General features: G+C 39.3%; 1 protein-coding gene across 1 annotated transcript in view; it reads right to left on the bottom strand.

Moving 5' to 3' along the window:
- Positions 1-15,201, bottom strand: part of nfatc3a (nuclear factor of activated T cells 3a) — a 108,061-nt gene that overhangs the window by 27,712 nt on the left and 65,148 nt on the right. The window contains exons 7-9 of the mRNA XM_057854415.1: positions 14,937-14,992; positions 14,660-14,786; positions 9,624-10,712 (exon numbers count right to left, since the gene is read on the bottom strand). Of these exons, the coding sequence (XP_057710398.1) occupies positions 9,624-10,712; positions 14,660-14,786; positions 14,937-14,992 (1,272 nt within the window). The remainder of the gene's footprint in view (positions 1-9,623; positions 10,713-14,659; positions 14,787-14,936; positions 14,993-15,201) is intronic.

Here is a 15,201-nt window from a genome sequence, read left to right as displayed (position 1 = left end):
TTACTTGAATCGTTTGTGTAATACCGGCAAGTGTAAAAATACAAAAGACAAAGTTATTCAACACGCTGAGGAGAGGAACATACAAAATATTATGCGGCGAATTAGTAGTACAGTAGTAGTTTGGGTTTAAAATAAATTGGACTATTTTCATCCTTTATAGGGCACTCATTTATTTCATTGGCTGCCATTGACGATCTCGCTGACAGCCCTCCCAGTCAGAATGGATTTGAACGTATAGCGCCATCAATGGCCCTGAAACTCCTTCAAGTTGAAATTAACTGCATATCCATTATTGCAAATTGCAGGCATTACATTAAATACAATGAAATTTAAATAGATAAGGCGGAAAACACACACAAGGCTGAAAAAACAGTATCTGCTCTTGCACCCCTCTTTAAAATAAACTGCTGTATTTTAAGACAAAAAAACTGTTGTGTTTGATAGAACAATATGTCTATATGCTGCCATAGCAGTTTCATGGTGCATTATGCCCCCGTACTATTTTTAATTTGTCCGTTTTACCATGAAGACCCTTGTTTAGAGACACTGTGCAACCACTTTTATTTCAACCTAGCCTTAAAAAGAAGGCAGATAATTATATTTATCGTTTGAAATGTCTATCATATTTGGCTTAGAATCGTTAATCGATGTATAATATTTAGTTTTTGGCTTAGAATCGTTAATCGATGTATAATATTTAGTTTAAAAAAAAAACTTTAAAAAATTATTCTCTCGCGTATTTTAAACTTCTAAAAAATTACGTCACAATGAAAAAAATGTCCCCCAATATTTCAGATGATAAATAATCGATTTGAACAAAGAAAAATTGGAAAAAAAACATTTAAGAGGCTAAGTATTTGAAAAAGAAAATCTCGACCTCTCCTTTTTGTCTGTGAATTCCGGGTCAGGACCCTTGTTATATTACTGTGTTTCACCCATAAAATCCCCACAAAGCCCGGCTATGGCCATTCACAGCTGTGTCTTGACACTCGGTGATACATGCTACATGAAGTTTTTGGATCGAAACCAGGCAAGTAAGCGATAATATCTCGTTAAACTCAGCATGTCTTTCATGATGCTCGCACCTCGAGTTACCGGAAAGCCACAAAAAGACATACGTTGCAGTCGAACGCGAACGCAAAAATTATGGACACAGCAGGCTAACTAACTAGCATGCTATCCATGATCTTTTCGACCCTTGTTGCCGTTATGATTGCGTATTATGGGATGATATTGATGTATTAGATATATCACATGCTTAAATCATAAAGCCTAGGTCCTAGGCTTCAAGGCTAAATACAATAAATAGATAGTGTTATGTACTCACATTTATATGTTCCCTTTATGTACTGTATTATTGCAAACATAAACACTTGTTTCTTTTGTTTTACATCCCCTGGTAAAACATTTTTTTTTTTTTGCAATGGCATCTCTATTGCAGGTTATTTTTTAAATTTTATCTATTGCAAGCAGGAACTATTAAAAAAACAGGCATAAAGCGTTCATTGTACTGTATATAGATGATGTCAGAGGCACAGATTGTCTACAGTAATGTTCGCGTCACTTCCTATATCTCCATTTATATGTCAATAGAGTCTGGCCAAGAGAGACCTCTTGTTGATTTTCATGCTTGCGTGCAGGTGGCGGCAGCTGAGCAAATGAGCAGGACAAAAACGTAATTGCACCAGGCATACTCGTACCTGTAGAGATGATGAAATTACAAGTCTCATTTTGCCGACAAAGACCCCATAACTCATGTTGACAGGACGTTCAATTTTCTCTTGAGTGCATAAATTGTACACTTGGAATCATTCCAGTGTCACTGCACTTCGTTATGGTGCATAGTGTAGAAGACGAGAAGAGAAAGCACACTTCGTTTCGAAAGTCTGCCGCCGAGAACGTTCCAGATTGAGAGTCTCGGCTGCGCGGCCCCGCTGTGTGATTGGATGCTGAACTTGTCCGCCCATCTGTCTGTCAGTCTGTCCTTTTTACCTCCTGTGTATCTGCGGCTTTGTGTGGCTTACACACACACACCCCATTGTAATAACTAGTTGATTAAATTACTTAGATTGACGCGCAGAACACAACTACTACTCGCAGCGTTATTGTGCTGATTACAACCACAGTATGAAAGTAGGCAAGCGACATTAAAATTAATACTCTGTTCGCAACAACATTAAATGGGTAGCCTTCAAGATCCTGAATCATAATGCTGACTCTCTCTCTCTCTCTCTCTCTCTCAACACACATACACAAACCTGTGCGTCACAGAGGCCATCTGCTAGCTAACGAGGGCAGTTTTTCTACACACACTCCATGTTTGTACTCATTCCACTTAGGTTATTCCGTGATATTTTTAGTGCTGCTTTTATAGTAGAGCTGTTTATGTGTTGTTCTTCACGTTGACGTACATAAATAATGCTGAACTAAAAAGAAAATTGAAATCTGATTATGCAATTGAACATATAAAGAGGTGTCCGGCAAGTGACTGGGCTGATTAGCTTCCTTTATACGTCACAATTAACTTACTCACTGCTATCGAAAGCATTAGACATCAAATCCTTTTGAATTAGACAACGACTGGTCATGTTTCTGTGCCATTGACGACTATCGCCGTAAAAGCCTGCCAATAAGTTAACTTATGAGATAACATTGAATTAACATGATTTAAATTAATGTTACATTAACTTGAATAACATTTTTTTCTGGGAAACAACAAGTGCCACTAACTTCAGAGTTTCAAAAAAATCATTTGACATGCTCTCAATAGATCTGATAATTGTGAAATTATAGTTTATTAGAAATGTGGTGACTTCATGAATTTTAGACGATCTGTGAACGGTCGATCACTAAAAATGTAAACGATTTCACCGAGTGTCAGTTCACCACATTAGCGGTCGTGGACATTTGTGATTATTAATATGAGCACAGAAGTGCACTTGCTGGGTCTTTTCATGATTTCACAATCCGAACATAATGTTTACGATTGTAACTTATGCCGCTCTTTGCTATGTTAATGTGGGAAAGAGCGGAATTTGTCTTAGTGTCAGTCCGGATGTATTAATTGTTCTGCAGCCCCTACGTAGCCTCATTACTCTGTCTTTTCTTTGCGAGTGAATTCAATCTTATAATACCAGTTGTTTAGTGAATGCTCACATTTAGCCCTTGTCTACACATAGCAGGGTCTCTCGCAAAAAGAACTTTTTCTACTGTTTGGCCTATCACCCACACTCAGATGCACATTTTGGGCATTAAAAACTAAGGTTTTTAAAAACTCCAACCAAAGTGAAGATTTGCGAATTCTGCCTTTGATGCGTTATAAATAATGTGTACATTAATAACCCGAGGTTCTTGCTTTTAACAGTTGAAATGTCACTGCCTGCGACAAAAAATGTTCAAACCTCAATGCTCATGGAGGATTTGGATTCCTTACAACCAAGGGCATAGGTTTGCATAGGGAAAATAACACTAACACAATAACACTTTTCAGGATGCTTAAATTGTCCCCACCAACTTTTACCTTATTTGCATTGATAATGACTTCAGTTATATGGGTAATTTAGAATGTCTTCCCATATGTTGTAAGGATAGAACTGACCATACCATTATGAAGTGAATTATTTTCATTATGTTCAGACTTACTGTACATTTACATTTTTTGACTTGCCAGTCCATTTTTCCCCTCAAACACACATTTGATTGGCTGATGACTTGACCCCATCAGCAAAAGCACTCACCGCCCTGAAAGAAATACAACAATGCTGCCTCCTCTGCCCCCTTCGAAGTTTTTTTTCGACCAGCAGAAGCAGCCACTGTATGTAAAAAGACATCAATGTTGCATAGGTAGGGAAAACACCACTAATTTTTCTATTGAAAGTCTGACCTCAGAGTTAGCAGAACATTAAACTGTGTGAGTTTTCTTACCTGCAAACTTGAATAGGAAGCTGCTTAGAGAGACATTAATTAGACTTACTGAACTTTTATTTTTGTTATTTCCTGACTAATAAGTTTTTTCAGTTATATTTAATGTCTTTATTTAGACAATGTTGAGTGGTCTTAACACAAATGTTTATTTTTTGCATTCCTGGATAGTTGAGATTATTAACAACAAGTATATGTTAAGATAATTTATGTTCAAATATTGCAATTTAAATTTGCTAGTAAAATCCAGACATTTATTCTGGAATTTTTAAAAAATGTTTCTTTAGAGGTTTTTGAAAACACAGGTTTGAATCGAATGGTGTATCACCTGAACCAATACACTTGAAAGTTAGCATAAGTCAATACAGAGTTATTTTGCATTAATCATTTAGCCTATCAATTAATTAGGTTCATATTCGTGAGAAATGTAGCCCCCGTTCACCCAATCTGTTTGGTCTTATTAATGTCCCATCCCCAGCAAAACGTTTACATGTAGGTTATGCTGTTATATCGTCTCTACCAATGTTGAGACAAAACCTAAACCCAAAACCCTTGCTTTGAACATATATATAATGCACATATATAAACACATAAGCGACAGAGTGCGATAGCAACCCATGCTAACATGCTAACGATGCTAAAGGGATAAGCAACGTAAGGCAAGGATAGTTTATTAGTACTGTAAATAGGGCTCTTGCTAACTCACTAATTGGAGTTGTGTCACAGCAAAACCAACAGGAAACATAGAAAAAAGGAAGCAGAATTATTTACCACAATTTAAGAAAATAAAATATGCATTCATGCTATCAACTAAGGAAAAGGGCTGAGCCTTTATTACATAAATAATGCAAAACAAAAACAACAACAACAATAAACGCATTTGTACGGTTGAGTGGGGATGATATTTTTGCTACAAACGAGGTGGTGTGGACGTGACCTTTATGTTTTTTTTCTTGACGGATGGAGCAAAATACTTGTTTTTAAAAAGCCCTGCTATGTGTGGACTTAATAGACTGTTGCATCGAAACGGTATTGAGATGCGAAAAATTAAAGACTTGGTGACCTGTTATTATTTATTAGGTTTTTTTTATTTCCCCTAATCAATTTCCCCAATCCTTCAATGTTCTTTTTTTTTTTTTTTTTTTTTTTTTAAAGCAAAATATCACTGTAGATATTTGCAGTTTGGAAAGAAATGAGTTTCTTAAAGAAAACTACTGCATGTGCAGTTACAAAACCTGCTGTTTCACAGAGAGTGTTCAATATTTTACAATAAAACAAGAATGATTGTTAAAGGTGCATGCTTCTGTTTATGAAAAAAAATGGGACTGACAGGTCAGATTCAAGAAAAAAATCAGTGATCGTCAGAAAATTGTGATCGGTTCATTCCTAGTTGATAAGGAAATCCTAAAATTCGTGCCGAATATTTTTCCATATTAGCCAGGTACATACATAACAACAGTCAAGCCAAACTGAACCCAGAGTCTCATCATCCGATCATGTTATGTGTGTTGTGTTGACTTGTTCATGAGGGAACTAATTCAGTATATGCAATTTAATTCATCTGCCTCCATAGGTGCTGTTGTTTTGATTAGTGATGAATTTCAAACTTACAAACTAATTGTGAATGATAAGAGTTTATATAAATAAATACTCCTGAGGCTAAAAAGAGACGCCTCCTTGGGAAGCAGCGTTTATTTATTCAAGTGAACAATGAGGCGTGTATTCGGACAAAAAATCTCAACTCTGGCACACGTACCTAAAGTAGTACGTTAGCCCCCCCTAGCGCTACACAAAAGAATCACTCAATTGAATCTTAAAACTGCGTATGTTCAAGTATCTTACATGTTTTTAGTATTGTTAAAGTACATTTACAGTGCTGTAACAAAAAAGTTTTTAATTTAACGTATGAGATATATTTTTAGTATGCTTTTTTTTTTTACTTTCCCAGTGTGAATATACTTTTTTAGAAATAAAATATCTGCCTCATTTTTAATGAGTACATAAGGCTACAATGCTACTGTATTCTAATTTTGTTCATGGTGGTGGCACTTGGAGAATATTTCGAAGTAGTACATGTTTATAAGAGTAAAGGCCTTTTCACATTACTTTTGGCTTTCTGGTTCAAGTCTGCCCATATTTGGATGTGTTAGTTAGCTTGAGCCCCTCGCAGCACATAAACAATGAATCGGTTTAGATTAAACTTGCTTTGATTTTTTTTTTTTTTTAACTTTATTATTATTATGATTATTATTATTATTATTATTATTATTAACTTTATTATTATTATTTTGATTATTATTATTATTATTATTATTTTTACTTTTTTGATTTGAGAAAATTTGTTACACTCTAGCAAAGTTCATCCATGAGAATTTTCCATACAAGCAGTTGGTGCACATGTTTTTTTGCAAAGTGGCATCGCTACTACTGGCCAGAGATGCGTGTTACGATATCTAAAAGGAAACACCTGTTACTACGTGGTTGCTGCTGTTAAATAGTACCTTAGTCATGAGTCATCGGTAGAAAGCGTCACATGGCATAGATCTTGCTAATGGATACACTTCCTAATGTTGTGTCTGTCAGTGGCACAGAGTGAATACGGTCTACTTAGTGAGTGTGCAGTGACCTCTTAAAACACAGAGCAGGGCCAGGCTCCATGTTGCTACTTCAAAATATGGCCTACAGAGCCGGGCTGGCACACAAAGCTATTTTTAGCCACAGGCTCAAAGGGAGAGCTTAAATTCCTAGCTGAACTGTGTCACTTGCAAACTTTTTGGAAAAAAGGCACAGATTTTGAATGTACTCTTCTATGTAACGTACATGAGTATGGCAGAAACAGCAACAATAAAGCTCGGATAAGCCTATGCATGTTCAATTAAAAATTTACATTTTTTTTCCTACCCCAGTGTGTGCGCTTGCATAAATACAGCACCCCGATGAACCTCACTGGATTTTCACACGACTTATTGACAAGCGTCCTGTGTTAATTAGGCTTACCCATGCTAGCACACAATGTAACACCCCTCACGCAGCCTCACCAGGCTATTTATTAACCCTCCGCCCGTAGGATCCTGATTTGAATATGGCAAACGAGCCGAGTTCCTGAGTGGCAGATAAGAGGCTGTTTGGAGACACGTACTTCAGATAAAAGAAAACCAGACCAAAAAAAAGCCAGCGGTGTCATGCTTTACACTGACTTGACTGCTAATTGTTAAGTCAACATGTTCTTTTGAGCATCCCGATTTGACTTGTGATAACTGACCCAAACAAATACACACACACACTGCACTATAATTAGGTTAAAATGGTGCAATATTTTTTTTTTATCCAGGCTTGCTAAAAGCAGAGCTTAAATAGTTGAACTATACTATATAAACAGAAACCTAAACCTGTGATTAATTTGCACCTTTATCCACAAATATGCCCAAATTCAATTGGATTATTTGATGCGTAGATTTTGCCAACGGTTGACAATCATGACCCCTTGCTTGGTGGAGGTAATTAGTTTGGATCCTTTAATCTGATGCTTTGTTATCAGCCCTGTGTGTCTTTTCGTAACTAATAGGCATCAAAGTCCTGCCTCAGTCTGCTGCTACACTGACAGATGAAACAATATCACTGTCAAGTAATCAAGTAGCAAGAATTTATCTAACTGATGATTTGTGTTTTATGTAAAGGGTATGGATTTGTCTTGCAATGTAATGTAACTGTATAACAAATAGACATGTGCCGATCACAGGTTTCGAGGTATACCGTGGTATGAAAACGTCAAGGTTTCAAAACCGCAAAAAAAATCTGTCATACCGCCCCTAAGTTATTAGCTATTTTTTGGGCCCAAAAATGCATGAAGAAATCCATCACTTGGAGCTGCAAGGCTCAACCCTCCCCCACCAGTTGTTGCTCAGTGTCAGTGAGTCAGCTGTGCAACACGATGGCTGGAGGAGGTGAAAATCCAGAACTGTTTCCCCCATCGAAGAAAACTAAAGCGCTGGTGTGGGAAGATTTGGGCTACAGAAAAGTTACACATGGCTGCGGCTTAGACCAGTGGTCCCCAACCACCGGGCCGCGGACCAGTACCAGTCCGTGGCACATTTGCTACCGGGCCGCAGAAAAATTAACAATTTATTAACGACTGCAATCTGGCCTGTTGCTCTTGACACATCAACATCTCTGTCTACTCCATTGACTAATCCGAATAAAGATTTGTATATGTCGCCATCTAGTGGTTGGCTGCAATTACTAGGGTGTTTGCACACCTATAGCAGTCTAACGCCAGTCAATGTAAACAGTAACTTTAGCTACTGTTGGCTATGTGCTGCGGGAGGTGACGTGTTTGGACAGCTTTTAACGGGGAAAAGGCCACCTGCTGAGCCAGAAGAGGAGCCTACCACCAAGTCCATTCTGCATAAAATGTGGCTAAAAGCTATCAAACGAGGCAACAAAAGCGAATGCACAGAGAGCATCATACCTCATGGTGAACCGTATTGCTAAAGCTAAAAACCTTTCACGATTGGAGAAGAACTTATCATGCTTGGGACCACGGATATTTGCCGAAAAGTTTTAGAAGAGACCACTGTTAAAAAAAGGTTGATTCAGTGTATGGTGAGTGACATTTTTTCCCTGCACTCAATATTCGTTTTTAGCCTCGACGTGTTATTTTATATTTACTGTCATTTTCTGCCACACATTGCCGGTCCGTGAAAAAAAAGGCCAACATTACACCGGTCCGTGGTGCAAAAAAGGTTGGGGACCACTGGCTTAGAGGATGAGGGCCAACCGACATGTAAAATATTTTTTCTGAGGGTGGCTGCCGAGGAGTCAATACCTCCAATATGATTTGGCATTTATACAAAATTAAAGGTTAGTAAACACTGTCATGAACGTTTCCCACCAGCTACAAGATAATGTAAACATGAGTACGAGTCATACACGCATGCTTTTTACGGAAAATAATTCAAATATTTTTGTTCCAATGGTAATAATGTTGAGCTGTGGCTGTGGGTTGAGGCTCACCTAAAGGACTGCATTTATTTAAATTTTATTTAGAATATATATTTTTTTAACTTAACATTATACTTCTGTTCAAATTTGCTAATGTTTTAAAAAATAAAAATCCTGTTCATTCATTCAATGGAAAAAAAAAAATTTTTTTGGGCTTAAGGTTATCATACCGTCAGAATTACATACCGGCACATGCCTAATACAAAAGCACTGTCTTGTTTTAGATTTGGATGCTGGCAGTAAACTATGCAAGCACTTACTGTAATATTAAAGGCATTGAATGTCTCACATAGATTCACCCACTAATCTGATGGACTGTTTTTGTGTGGCTCTTCAAATTTTGATGGCAGGAAGTATTACAAGACTTTGAAGGGCACAATGCCTCCATTCTTTTTCTATAGCACTTGACCATGGCTTATTAAGCCCGTGGGAGAACTTGACCCTATTCCAGCTGTCCTTGATTTAGACATGAGATGTGGTATACCCTGGACTAGTCACTGATCAATTGCAGGGCACATATACTGTAGACAGCCATTCATACGTACAGCCAATTTAGTTTTCAATTAACTTCTTCGTATGCTGGAGAAAGCCAGAACTGTTATCAATCTCGATCTTAAAATTGCCTTGCCCTACGTTAGGGCCATTCAACTATGGCATTTCAGCTTTAGTACTGTACGAATAATATTATTTAAATATCTTACCATCATCTAACGTGATGTCTTGTAGGCCAATGGAACGGAAGGTAGGCTCCTTATCCTCTGGTTCCTCTTTGATGTTCAGCCTCTCGCCCTCTGATGTGAAGGGGCCCTGGGGACTTAGCGGGTGTACCAAAGGCCCTGCAGTGGGGGACAAGCTGGCCATGACCGGGCTAGGCGCCTGAGGAGAAGGCTGTCCTGAATGTGGATGCTGCAAGGGACCTAAGGGACTGTTTCCCGGCGAAGAGGACGTAGGAGACTGGTAGGGCAGTGAGTGGAGCTGAGGTGAAGAAGGCCCAGAGTGGGCAGACGGGATCATATGTGGAGGAGGGGCAGTGGATGGCGTGGGGCAGGAGGCTGAGCGTTGACCCACTGGGTGGTAGGCCATAGCTCTTTGCAGCTGGGTAGAGTGGGGCCCCACGAGAGGGTGGCCGGTAGGAGAGGGCACCTGAGCGGGGTTTGGGGAGCAGTGGTAGCCTCCTAGCGTGTGGAGGTGCGGGGACGAGGGTGCGAGAACAGGTTGGTGACTCTGTGGAGAACCCGCGATGGGGCATGACGACACGGGCGTTGACGGTGAGGAGCAGGGGGAGGAGGAGTACACCATCCCCATGCTCAGTGGGTGTGACGCAGCACTTGGACTTTGCTGGAAAGGCATCCTGTCATAGCTCTGAGGAGAAAGACTGGACTGGCCGTTGAAGGACAGGCTGTGAGCGTGACTCTGGTTGCGCTGCATGGCCTGGTACGAGTGCAGCGCGGGCGAGGAGGAAGCTGGAAGGGGAACAGGCGAGGAGCTCGGCTGAAACGTCATGTGGAAATCGGCGGGGGCATGGTGCAAACTGCGACCCTGGAGGTGAGGCAGGTGCTGGAAAGGTGGGGAGCCAATGGAGGAGCAGGGAGACTGCAGGGGCAGCAGGACAGGTCCTGAGCCTGAGGCCAGGCCATGTGGTGAGGTTGACAGAAGGTTATCCGATGGGTGGCCCTGATCGGGGGAAGGCAGCTGAGGGCGCACCAGACTGGCAGCCTGTGTCAGGGGCATTGACAAGGCAGGAACAGCGGGATGGTCCAGCTCATCACGGTGCTCCTGTTTCACCATTACTAAAAGAGGAGAAAATGCATCCATCAACTGGTTTATCTATAGTTGCACAGTTATTGTCACAAAAGTCAATCGGTGCCAAAAACATTATATGTTTTGTACTTTATATTTCGTACAAGATGTTGGAGTATGGCTGTTGTCTTGCCTAGTTCATTTCAAAGCTCTTTGATGCACTTATTACACAAAAAAACCTATAAAGGCATGATTTTCTAGCTCTTGCTTTGTCAGTGGAAATAGAAAAGGACCTTCCCTGAAGTGTTTCCACGAAGTTGGACTAATCATTTAGACGTTCAGTCTCATTCCTGATTGTCCAAATACTTCAGAGAATTGTTTGTGGCTTTTAATTTTCATCCAGTTCAAAATCACAGGCCCACTGTATGTTGCCTGTCAGTCTGGGCAGCATCACGTGAAATGCTGTGTGACAAGCTGAATGTCCAAATGCCCCCCAGCACGGATCAGAGCAACAGAACAAACGACTTCATTGATCTTACGCCCTGGACTCACCCCATCAATCCTCTGGGATAGAGGAGCAGTGGCTAAAAAAACAACTACAAAAAAAAAAAAAAAATACTACTTAGTATTATTCCTAATGAATCTAAAGACCTAAGAGATGATGATAGTGTGTAAAAAGATCCTCTGAATTTGAGCTGTTTGCAAGTTAAACAACTTGAAATTCGGCCTTGAATTTCCACAACACTGCTCCATGGCTGATGGTTAAACACAGTCGTCACACAATTTTGAGGTTGTGGGGTATAATCTGGGTTTTGGTCTTCCTGTGTGAAGTTTTAGAGTTGATTTGTTAGTTTTTAGTAGTTTTAGATTTTCATAAATTGGGTTGTTAGGTTTGGGATTAGAAAAATAAAACTCCAAAAAAAGCACACACTTGAGTGGGTCTCGCTGTTACTCTGAAACACGGGGTTGTGTCTTTTTTTTTCTATTAAATCAGAAGGTGATTAAAAACGTATGACATGAAAACCGTACTAGTACGTTGGTGATGCTGACAGCACTCCTGTAATGAGTCACATGACATTTAGGAGGGAAAATGACAAGCAATACTCAATTTGGACATTTAGGGATGTACGTAGTTCTCATGCGGTGTACTCACTTTTGTTGCCGGGGGTTTGGATATTAATGGCTATATTTTGAGTTATTTTGAGAGGAAAATAAATGAACTCTATCATATAAACTGCACACAGACTACTTTTCATTGTGTCAAAGTGTCCTTTTGTCAGTGTTGTCCCATGAAAAGATATACTTAAATATCTGCAGAAACGCGAGGGGTGTACTCACTTTTGTGATACACTGTAAATAAAAATTAATTTTAAATTCATATAATTTAAAGAATCATCAATTATTTATTTTTTTACCCTGCCTCTTAACTCATTTTCTCCCAAAAACGTATGAATACGTTTTATTTTTAATTGTTTCAGTGTCCCAAAGAGGTATTCATACGTCTTTTAAGTTTTTTTTTTTTTTTTTTCAAAAAAAGATATCTCTGGGTCGTGATTCAATTTAGCTCCAAAGCATGAAGCTGAAAATCCATTTTAAAGCAATAAAACTGGCCACTGGAGGGCAGTCGTGCATTTGGTAAGACCCGCAACCCGATTCAACGGGCGCGGGCGGAAGACGACAGAATGGATGCCAGGCGGCGGACGACCGAGCAGAACGACCGGAACCACGAGTGCAGCGGACGATGCCTTTGAGTCCTTGCTGCTCGCGAGCAGAGCCCGCAGAGACAAAAAAAAAATTCATCTTTATGAGACAGGCGGCGATGAGGGAAAAGTTTAACCGGCTGTTGCGGCCAGAACAGCGTCATCTTTCAGTTAGTTATGTGTAACTAAATTGTTACTTTGCTATCAAAAGCTGTATTTGTCTTGTTGTTGATCTTATTTTGTAAAAGGAAAACATTATTCAGATGTTTGGGATGTAACTAAAGCAAAAAAATAGCTGCGTATAAGTCAAAGTCATGTGTGAAATTTATGCTTTCACAAAAAGCTCAATTTCTCCGTTTTTTCATCAGAAATTGGAAACTTGCTCAAACTAAGCTATTTTCTAATATTGATTTCTAAAGAATGGAAAAAGATATGAACTAACTTTTTTTCTGCTAAAAGAAGAGAGTCTAATCTTTCTTTTGGTGGGTTCCATGTTTGTATAGCAATAGAACAGAATTTTCTGTGGGCCTTGCAAAATCAGTTAAAATCCAGTAAAACAGCCGGGAGCAAAGGGCCTTGCTCCAGTGAAATTGGTTAGGAGTGAATGAGTTAAAAGGATCGGAATCGATAAACGTTCAGAACCGGAAACGAAACATCGAACCGGAATCGGAACCGGAATCGTTCAATTTCAAACAAAGCCGAACCCTAGTAATGATTTGATATTGATGTGCCAAAATACCGGCATTACAAAATTAAAATAACTTGACAAGATACTATATATTTTTTCTGAAAAAAAAAAAATAATAATAAATAAATAAAAAAACATACATCAAAACGGCTTTGTTTTGGTTGTAAATTTCTGGCACTGAATCCTAATACTGTGGATTAGTGCATGATTAATTCTTTAGTAAGTCGTTTCTCCTATAGGGCTCTCCACCACCCATTCTACAAGAAGACCACCACCCCATACACACACACACATTAAAGCAGGTGGTGTCTGCGGTGTCTCTGATGGTGTCAGCAAACCTGCTTTTGCGAACAAACAGAGGAGGGTTACTTGGCTCTGCTGTCAATGGCTGCCTCAGCGTATCAAATGAGAACAGGAACTGGTACCGCCTGAATGGGCGTGCTCGCAAACTGTAGGAGTCGCGTACAGACACACACATATAGTAGGAGACATTCAAACTAAAGCATTAGACAAAAATGTCCACCTGCTACATAAAAGACTTGAGACTAAAAGAGGCTTGGGAGTTAGCGAACGTTTTACAAAATTTACAGCAAGCAGGTGTTTGTGTCATTGTGGTACTTCACTGCACAACTGGGAGATTATGGGTTTGACAAAATGGGGTTAGTGACACAATAGTGTAGGGGTCTGACAAAATATCGAAATGGTGATATATCGTGATACTTTGTATCCCAAAAGGTTATCGATATGCTTCTGCCAAAAATCGAGATATCATTTTGAGAAGGTGTCAATGTCTAAAAAAAAAAAAAAAAAATGAACCAACAAGTTGCTACCAAAATTTTCCACCATAATAGTATCTCAGTTAACCCTAAGGCTGCATTGACGGTGCTTGACGCCCAACACATTTAGACTGGGAACGTTTGTTCATACGAAACCAGAGCATTCACAATCATTCTGTCCGATTTTCAGGGCATTTACAGGTCACTTGCTGTTCATTTTAGGGCGTTTACAGGTCATTTTCTGTTGAGTTTGAGTCACTGCCTATTCATTTGGGTGATTCCCAGGTCATTTCCTGTTCTGTAACTCAAAATAAACAGGAAGAGACCCATAAAATACCCCAAAATCAACAGGAAGTAACTGAAAATGAACAGGTAAATGACCTTAAATGGCCCAAAATTACCTCATTGCCTGGCATTGGGTGCCACTACCGGCCTTAGACGTTCAATCCGTTTGAAGTGGGAGGGTTCCCAGTTGAAATGGATTGGACGTCTACTAATGATAAACTCATTCCAATTCACAGCAGAAGCTTATTTTTCTGTTTATTAGTTCTTTGTAGAATATCCTAGAATGATTTGCTGACCAATGTATCGATAATCGTTGTATCGTCAGATCAATGTTATCGTGAGCTTTGTATCGCAAATCATATCGTATCTTGAGGTACCAAGAAGTTCTCACTCCTACAATAGTTTGCTATCATCTTAAATGTTCTTTAAGAACATCAATGTAGAAGGAAACAGGAAGCAACAAATAAAAAGGAATGCAATAGTAATAAAAAATAGACCAATAAAAGTAAAAATACTGGTAGCAAGTTTTTCCTTTCTCTTTAACTCACCTGAAAGGTAAGTAAAGCGTTGGGATTGGCTCCGTTTCCGTTTTCCATTGCAGACATAAAACTGTACCTGCACAGCTGAGCTTACAGCCTTACTGTGGTAAGGGGGTACTTCCACCACAATACATGACTGTGTGAAAAGCAAAACAGCCCACATTATTTAAATGCAACTTCATATACTTGTTAAAAACGTTAGGTGTACATTTAAGTGTACAAATTTGTCATGATAAAAATTCTATTACACTTTATTTTCAATTTAGGTAAATAATAGATTACTTACGCCTTGAGTTTTCTCCCGGATGATTTTGGCCTCCACTTCCCACTGTGGCCGCCCATCTACCAGATGGTAGACAAAAGAGTGGAAAAATAAGTTTTACCATCTGCAAAACTGGATGTCGCACAGGAACCACAGGATTTGTTATTGACAATCAATGTGTGATTTTAGAAGCCCGGGAGCCTTGTGGAGAAAATCTTAGTAGTGTTGACTTCATCACAATCAAATGTCCAAATATCCTCCTATTTGTCTTGCCTGGCTAACATTATAA

This window comes from Corythoichthys intestinalis, chromosome 1 (genome assembly GCF_030265065.1).
Source record: "Corythoichthys intestinalis isolate RoL2023-P3 chromosome 1, ASM3026506v1, whole genome shotgun sequence".
In the NCBI taxonomy this organism is placed as follows: domain Eukaryota; kingdom Metazoa; phylum Chordata; class Actinopteri; order Syngnathiformes; family Syngnathidae; genus Corythoichthys; species Corythoichthys intestinalis.
Note: the sequence above shows the minus strand (reverse complement) of the source record. Positions and strands in the feature narration are given on the sequence as shown.